The 9,142-nt window shown below is 35.1% G+C and overlaps 1 protein-coding gene across 1 annotated transcript; it reads left to right on the forward strand.

Annotated features, from left to right (window-relative positions):
* Positions 1 to 3,580: 3,580 nt before the first annotated feature.
* On the forward strand, positions 3,581 to 8,912 carry pax1b (paired box 1b; the record flags this gene model as incomplete). Its single annotated transcript, XM_063001889.1, has 4 exons — positions 3,581 to 4,208; positions 6,936 to 7,066; positions 7,699 to 7,867; positions 8,817 to 8,912. Coding segments are annotated over 4 exons (1,020 nt in total), but the record flags the coding sequence as incomplete, so codon positions are not given.
* Between the last annotated feature and the right edge of the window lie 230 nt (positions 8,913 to 9,142).

Here is a 9,142-nt window from a genome sequence, read left to right on the forward strand (position 1 = left end):
TGATCTGGGGTTGAGCTGCACTAAATGTTTGCAGGAAAGTAAAGATCATATCCAGCCCAGAGTCAGGAGAAGTAAAACCTGTTTTATTCATGTGTATCAGCTCAGAGTAAAGAGTTCTCCACCATCCAGTCTCTAGAAATGGGTAAGAGTTCAGCTCTCATTACCTTTAATAGAAATATGAAAATAGAAATGCAGTTAACCTCAACATAATGAAATGTGTATTCATTCATATAGAGTTTTATTAACGATTCGTCGGTACAGTAATTGTGTTATAGTTTAGCTGGACAGAAATCACTAACTGTGTGTTATTAATGTTTAGCCAGACAAGTAGCAGCTTGAATCTTAAACACTTGTTTGACGTCTTTTTGTAATCAATTGAACATCAACACGACAAAACCAACAAGTACAAATTTTGACAAGTTTGGCAGATAAAGATTTTACTTGAGACGCGTCAGTTTTACACACATAAAACTTAAAGCAACTGACTGCATGTTTTAGTTTTGTTTGGTTGGTGCATGTCAGCTTTGTTGACACAGCTATGGAAAATAGTTTTGAAACGAACAGCTATTTATAAAAGTCATTCTGCATAAAATGTAATGTATTGAATACGATAAGAATGAAAATTTAACGAGGTTGTTGGTGCAGTTTGCCCTAAATAAAGGCTTTTTGTGCATTTGATGTAGTGTGTATGATGTAATATGGTGGAGAAGAAATGAAATTAATATAACATTGCAGGTCAGCTTAGTAAAATAAGAGTCACTGAAGCAAACACTGTAACGGTGATTCAATACGTCTAATTATAGTGTCATATTACTGATTTTGCATGTCTTTTTGCACAAGGAAAACACACTATAACGTTTAACTTATGCAAATTAATAAAGTATGCCTAATATTTTGCCTTCAAGTTACTAATGCGAACATAACAGCTATCTGATGAGCTATAAAGTTATTAACATAGAGCTGATATCTGTATCTATTCTCGCAAAAAAGTATTTATTGTAAAGGTAACAATAAACATTAACATTATATGCCTTAATGCACATTTTAACAAATAACTATCAGGCATGTTTGGTGTTACTATACTGACATGGTACCTACATTTAACTGTGGAAAGCAAAGAAATAAAATTGTGACTTTTACAATAAATACGTAATAAATAATAATAATAATTATAAGCATTAACATTTTAAGAACTAAGTAAACACAGGTTTTCTTCCAATAGCAAACACTAACAGTCGGCACTAAACAAATTAAAAGCAAGCAATTTTTTGCAATTAAATTAATTATTCCGTCAATCTTTCTTCATATCTAGTAATAAAAGTTGCTCGTGTGTAATGTTTTGTATTAGATTTACACTTTTTAGTTTTTATAGCTGTCCTTTGACCAGAATAATTAGGTCTATAAACAGAGTTATAATGTGAAACAGATTGCCATAGAATACTGCATATAGAAGCTTTTAGCATTACCGTGCTTTATTGCTTTAATACGCTCAAACATAACCATTATTTGTTCAAATAAAAGTTAAACATATTTATTATTTTAAATATAAAACTGGATTAATGTTGATTTTTCACATTCAGGTAAATTCACATAGGTCCACCCAAAATTACAACTTTACCATTTTTGACAGTCAGCTCAGGTCAGTGGGTTTAAATGTCGAGACCTGATGATAGAAATCAGAATAAAATAACATGCAGAGAACAATAATAATAAAGCTTAAGTTAATATTGGTTTAACATTTTTATATTGGTTGTTGTAGAATATCATTAACCTTTGGTTGATAGAGGTACATTTTTAATATTAAAAAATAAATTAACGAAACTTATATGATCTATGCATTTAATTACTTTTTCAATATTGCTTCATATTTAATTATGGTTTATTAAAGCCAAGTTTATGTTTTATTAGTAAAGTTTATTGAAAGAACATAATTACTGTATTATAACAACATATTGTGGTAAAATATAAAAAGTAAAAAATCCCTATTATTTATAATGTTTCTGTTGTGGAAATGAGAGTGACAGTTCCTCTTAGCTACTTTAAATATTAGAAATGTAAATATGGTTTGTATATGTAATCCCATTGTGTGCTATTTACATTTATAATTTAAATGTCATAAATAAACGTGTAAAGCTCCAAAGAAAATAGTCTAGCTGATGATAGTACGGTACTCGATGTGTTTGATAATTAAAAGTGTACATATTTAGTGCATACGAGCATTTAATAATTATAGTTTAATACTTTTAACGCATGTTGTCCATGAGAGGGATTTGCGCTCTCTCCGCAATTTCAGTTTTGAGCCCAATGTTTCCTGGGGGCGCTGGACCCACCACGACCCTGAAATTCAAGCGCATACATTTTAAAACAAAAAAGTAATTATTTTTTCATTAAACGAAGTATTTAAATGCATGTTAATATTTCCAGTTCAAACTATTTTATAAAAATGAGTTTGCATTAGATAAAAATGTCCTTTTTAATTATATAGGACAATCAGTTTTAGTTCTTGGTTCAAAATATTTTTGTTGTTATTGTTACGATAGAATTTACACCTAAAACACAGTTACGCATAAACATAAACAACAGCTGGAAATAATTTCTTATGGCATAAGAACACGGTAAAACTTTTATTGATCAAAATGCTGAGTAAGAACCAAACATCACTGGCACAGCAATGTATGGATTTATTTATTGATTTAGATATAAAATGTAAATAAATATAAAAGAATTTGTGTTTGGCATTTTGATGAACAAGGATGCTATACAGTTTTCCACTTTAGTTTTATTATTCACTCTCCTCATGATCCCTCTTTCATTATTAGTATTATTATTAGTTAAATTTGTTGTTATAATAGTAGTAGTATTAGTAATGATAGTAGTAGTAGTAATGATAGTAGTATCGATATCTCGCTCATTCATAAGAGTAAATGGTCCGTATCTTTGTAGAACTATCACAGAACAAATAAAAATGGGAATTCAAAACCAGTCAAATATATATAAATATATAAAATCTGGAGAAGTATACATGTCCATCTTAAAGGGATTATTATTATTATCATCATCATTATTATTATCATCATTATTATTATTATTATTATTATTATATTATTGTCATTTTTATTATTATTATTATTATCATTATTATTATCATCATTATTATCATTATTATTATCATTATTATTATTGTATTATCATTATCGTTACTTTTATTATTATTATTATTATTATCATTATTATTAATAATATCATTATCATTATTATTATTACTGTTATTATTATTATTATTATTATTGTTATCATCATTATGATTATTATTATTATTATTATTATTATTATTGTTGTTATTATTATTATATTATCATTATTATTATTATTATTATTATCATTGTTATTATTATTACTCTATTATTATTACTCTTATTATCATTATTATTATTATTATAATTGTTATTATTATTTATATTATTATTATTATATTATTATTATTATTATTATCATTATTATTATATTTATTATCATCATTATTATTATTTATATTATTACTCTTATTATTATGATTATTATATTGATTTGTTTATTATTATTTCCAGATCAGCCCTCGTACGGAGAGGTGAACCAGCTGGGCGGTGTGTTCGTGAACGGTCGGCCGCTTCCTAACGCTATCCGGGTGCGCATTGTGGAGCTCGCGCAGCTCGGTATCCGCCCGTGCGACATCAGCCGGCAGCTGCGCGTGTCTCACGGCTGCGTGAGTAAGATCCTCGCGCGCTACCACGAGACCGGCTCGGTGCTGCCGGGCGCTATCGGCGGGAGCAAGCCTCGCGTGACCACGCCGCACGTGGTGAAGAGCATACGGGAGTATAAGTGCGCGGACCCGGGGATGTTCGCGTGGGAGATCCGGGACCGGCTTCTGGCGGACGCAGTGTGTGACAAATACAACGTGCCTTCGGTCAGCTCCATCAGCCGCATCCTCAGGAATAAGATCGGGAGTCTGTCTCAGCCCGGACAGAGCGAGAGTCCAGGCGGAGGTAAACCTCCCGGCCATCCGCTCACCTACAGCCCGGTGTGTCCTTACTCCTACCCCAACCCCATTTCACCCACCGGGGCAAAACTCAGCGGACCTCCCGGGGTCGGAGTCGGTCTGTCCAGGGCCTGGCCTTCAGTGCACACCGTCAGCAACATCTTAGGAATACGAGCATTCATGGACCCTTCAGGTAAAAGAAAACTATATTTATTTATCTGTCTCGGTCTGTCTGTATTTAGGGTAAAAATATAGACTATAAAATATGCATTAATGCTTTTAAAGGACAGTGCAAAAATAAAAGATGGACACAGTGACATAAAATCAGGCTGTTAACAAAACAAAATTAATAACTGATGAAATGAAATTAATGAAATGTTTAACAACTCTCATATAATAGATACAAAAAAGAAATAACTTACAGTCGCCTCTACCTAATAACAATACAGCATGAGCAGATATTTAGGGCCTTGATTTCATTCTTTTTGGTAATTTTTACCTTTTATTTACATTGTGTTGGTATGTATACATAATTTTCCTATACGACTTATTAGTGGGATGCATGGTGGCACAATGGGTAGCGCTGTCTCCTCACAGCAACAGCAAGAAGGGTCTGTGCCCGATTCCCCGGCCGCTTCTCCCTGTGCCCACCTGGGTTTCCTCTGGATGCTCTGTTTTTCTCCCACAAGTCCAAAGACACAGCCAGTGATAGCTCAGTGGTTAAGGTACTGAACTAGTAAACAGAAGGTTGCCGGTTCAAGCCCCGCCACCACCAAGTTGCCACTGTTGGGTCCCTGAGCAAGGCCCTTAACCCTCAATTGCTCATTGTGTAAGTCGCTTTGGATAAAAGCGTCTGCTAAATGCTGAAAATGTAAATGTAAAGACAGGCAGTCAGATTAATTGGAGATATGAAAATTGCCCTGTGTCTGAGTGACACATTATTATTTCACATATGAAAAAACACATATTAAGGTGAAATCTTCATAGAACTTGTGTTTGTTGGGGTAGGAGTCCTGGATCATTTGGGAGAGTGTGTTGGGTACTAGGGAACTGGACTAAATATGTGTTGAGTTTATGCAGTAGGACGGTCTTCATACTGGAACAGTAAACAGGTACAATTAGTTCTGTACTTTAAGGCTGTGTGTTGAGTGTGTACAGGTTCAGGAGAGCATGTTCAGTTTACTACACTGTGTTAAGCTAATGTGTGATGTGTTAATGTTGGGTAAAATGGTTTGAATAATATGGAACAGGTTATTTAACATATAGTAGGTGTATGAGGTTAATATAAATAAAATACTGTGTTAATATAATTCGGGTTAATTTTAGGTCTGTGGGATGGTGTGTTACATAACATATTCAATTAAGCTAATGTAGGGCAGTTGTAGCCTAGTGGTTAAGGTACTGGACTAGTAATCTAAAGGTTGCTGGTTCAAGCCCTTGAGTAAGGCCCTTAACCCTCAATTGCTTAGACAGTATACTGTCACAGTACTGCAAGTCGCTTTGGATAAAAGTGTCTGCTCAATGCTGAAAATGTAAACGTAAATGATTAAAAGAGCATTTATGAGTTTACTCACTAATGTTGGACGAGAAGGCTTGGCTCATCAATGATGTTCCAATTCATCCCAAAGTTGTGTAATGGGGTCAGGACTTGCATATTCAGGTCTACGCTAGCCCACCAGTGCCAACATCAAGGTTCAAATCTCAGAAGTGCTATTGGTTGTCCTGATCTGGATAAAGCGTTTGAAATGAAATGAAAGTAAAATGCTGTCTAATGCAACATACAGCACCATTTACACATAATTTTTCAAACAAATAGTTTATGTATACCTTGATTGGTATTGGAACCCCTGCATGGACAGTTTACAAACAAACATGTATTGTAAACAAAATGGGATTTTTGTGGTTTTTCAATGAAACATATTATATATTGTGAGCTTTCTAAAATCACCTTGCTCAGAAATATACATACAGCAGCTTACAGTCATCTGGTGGTGATAAAACCTAAAATGTCCAATATACCCAAAAATGTCCAGTATATCCAAAACGTCCCATATATCTAAGATGCTGGTCTTTTTTATATTGTTAAATGGATCTAGCTGACTGCACTACAATACAGTGTGTTAGACGAGAAAGTGTCTGGGACAGTATAAAATGTTCTGATGGAACAGGGTAATATGGAACAGTATGTTACGTTATATAGAACAGTATTTAATGGTAATGTTAGGGTAAACAGTATGTTAGGGTAATGAGGAACAGTATGTAAGAGTAACATGGAACAGTAGCTTATGGTAATATAAAACTGTATGTTAGGGTAATATGGCCAAGGGATTGCCAAGGCTCTGTGATGGACTGATGTTCTGTTCCGGGCTACTACATTGTGCGCAGTGGTTCCCGTGAAACCGGATTCACTTCACTTCTGACCAGGATATAGAAGTGGTAAAACATAAAAATGTGAAATTAAATGAACAGTTAGTGTAGGGTGATGTAGGATACTAAGTGAGGTAATATTGAACAGTGTTTAGGTAAAGGAACAGCATACAGTGAGCTTGTCCCATTGAGCATCCCATTTCCAAAAACAAGTGATTAAAATAGAGCAACCTATATGTGATTTTTTTTTTTTTTTTTCTAAAACAACAGCCACTCTTTTGAGAAGGCTCTCACAAGACTTTGAAGTATGTCTGTGGCATTAGCTGGACACTAACGTTGGTCAAAAAGGCCTCAATTAAATTAATGAATGTAATTGTGATTACCAACAATGAATTTACACATAGTCCAGGGTGTATTAATGCCTTGTGTCCAGTGTTTGGGTTAGTTGAGTCCACTGTGACCTTGAACATAAAAATGAGAAATTAATTCATCAAATATGATGATGGTTGGTTGTTGTTGTTGTTTTTCAAGTGTTTTTTGTATTCCTTTACAGCCATTACAGCTTCTGAGAGCTATCAGCAAAAAATGGAGGACTGGTCATGTATGAACAGAGCTTCATTTCCTTCTCACACAGTTAATGGCATTGATAGATCGTCTATAGACTCAGATATTAAATACAACCAGGTAAGCTCATAATTTGTTGGGGTGACAAACTTTTTCTTTTTATTTATTTGTAAGAAAGGCTTTGAGTGCTGATGCTGCCCCACTCCTGGTGTTCAGAATTGTTTATAGTTTGAACTGAGAGTTGGGATCATGTGCAATAATGTCATGTCATAAAAGTTTAAAATGTATTAAAAAATGCACAACACACCGAACAGGAAGCGCTGTGTTTGGCAAAAAATAGGCACTGGACATCACCTGGCTTATACCATCTCTGAATGGTGGTGGCAGCATCATGCTATAGAGTACCGGACAGGGAGATTAAGTTATGGATAAGTGAAGTTAAATAAGGAACATCATTAAAGAAAACTTTCTCTAGGATGCACTTAATCTTAGAAAGGGGCAACAATTCTCCTTTCAACAAGGCACTGGCTGAAGCATACAGCCAAAACAACACAACATCTTGAGGGCCCAATCAAAGTTCACACTTGTCCCAATTGTGGAGACATCTGAAGACGACAGTTCACACATGCTCACCATCAAATCTAACAGATCTTAAGAAGATCTGACTCTACTTTAGGACAATAAAAAAATTAAATGTAAACAACTGTATGGAATTTTAAACATTACTAATTATTCATTCATGTTTCTGGCAGTCTCACTCGAGCCTTAGCGGGTATTTGCCCTCATGTCCCTATTCTGCCCAGAGTCAATGCGGGGTGTATGGGGGAAACTATGGGCACCACTGGCAGTCTCAGGGCACCAGCCTGGCACATAATGACTCGCACCTTCACACCTCCATGAACTTCAAATCATCTTCAAATGGTGAGTTATTTCACAGAGCAACTTGATTAGAAATAACTTTACTACAGCTTAAAGGCTGCTGTCCATTTCAGGTGCATGTAAACATTGCAGTAGTATGTCTGATTACTTGATGCTTGATGCACTTTAATCTGTTTTAGAAAAAAATGAATGTCTGTAGTGGTTTTTATCCTTGCTACCCAGTAAAATCCCCGAAGTCATCAAATATTTACTCACCTTTATAAAGCAGAAGCTTCAGTGGCACCCTAGTTTTACTAAATTGTTTTTAAAAGCAGTGATGTTTTGGAATATATTAAAACGATTTGTGCCTGGATTTAAAGAGCTTCTTCAGAGTCTTGCAGATCACCCTTTATTAATCACAAACACGTTACACATATTACAAGGGCAGTTGTAGCCTAGTGGTTAAGATACTGGACTAGTAATTGAAAGGTCGCTGGTTCAGGCCCCACCGCTGCCAGGTTGCCACCGTTGGCCCTTAACGTTCAATTGCTTAGACAAAACATTGTCACAATACTGTAAGTTGCTTTGGATAAAAGGATAAAAGCATCTGCTGAAAATGTAAATGTACATAAATTAATCCTTCACTTAAAGAGCCCTGGACCTCACGTGTTATTGTTATGATATAGGCACTACCATGCACGTGTTCATGGGTGGCCCTATTCTTTGGCTGGTTTTCTAACTTTGCAACACTTTTTGCAAGGTTTTGTGTAAAGAGGTATCAGTTATTTTCTCAGTACAGAGAAACAGAGTGAAATTCTTTATGATGTTGTCCTCACTCATACACTGTAGTTGTAGTTGATAAAGATTAAGTTGAAGTGCTGGGATTTTTCTAGAATCCTTTAAACATCAGTCAAAATGTTCCCATCATTTTCACCCTCATGTTAGCACTGATATGCTACCAGCTCAGAGTGGGACTGGTTTTATTTTCCTCATTTTTTCCTTTGGTTTTCAGTTGCAGACAGAAAGCCGCCCAGTCCTCTGGTTAAACAACAGCATGAAGCTTTGAGTGTCCACGGCCTGTCCTTACCCACCTCAGCGTCCTAAACACACACACACACACACACACACACACACACACACATTGTAAATAAATGGTTTGTTGTTGTATTAACTTTAACTAAGTAAACTGGTGCATTAATTTTTGGGACGAACTAAAACCCTATTAGTTTTGTATCTGAACACTTATTAGTACATTAAATGGCCAAAGCACACGACAGGCACTCAAAATTCAACAAACGACAAAACCTAGTTGACTGGTTATTAATTTAATTTAACAGT

This window comes from Trichomycterus rosablanca, chromosome 9 (genome assembly GCF_030014385.1).
Source record: "Trichomycterus rosablanca isolate fTriRos1 chromosome 9, fTriRos1.hap1, whole genome shotgun sequence".
Classification (NCBI taxonomy): domain Eukaryota; kingdom Metazoa; phylum Chordata; class Actinopteri; order Siluriformes; family Trichomycteridae; genus Trichomycterus; species Trichomycterus rosablanca.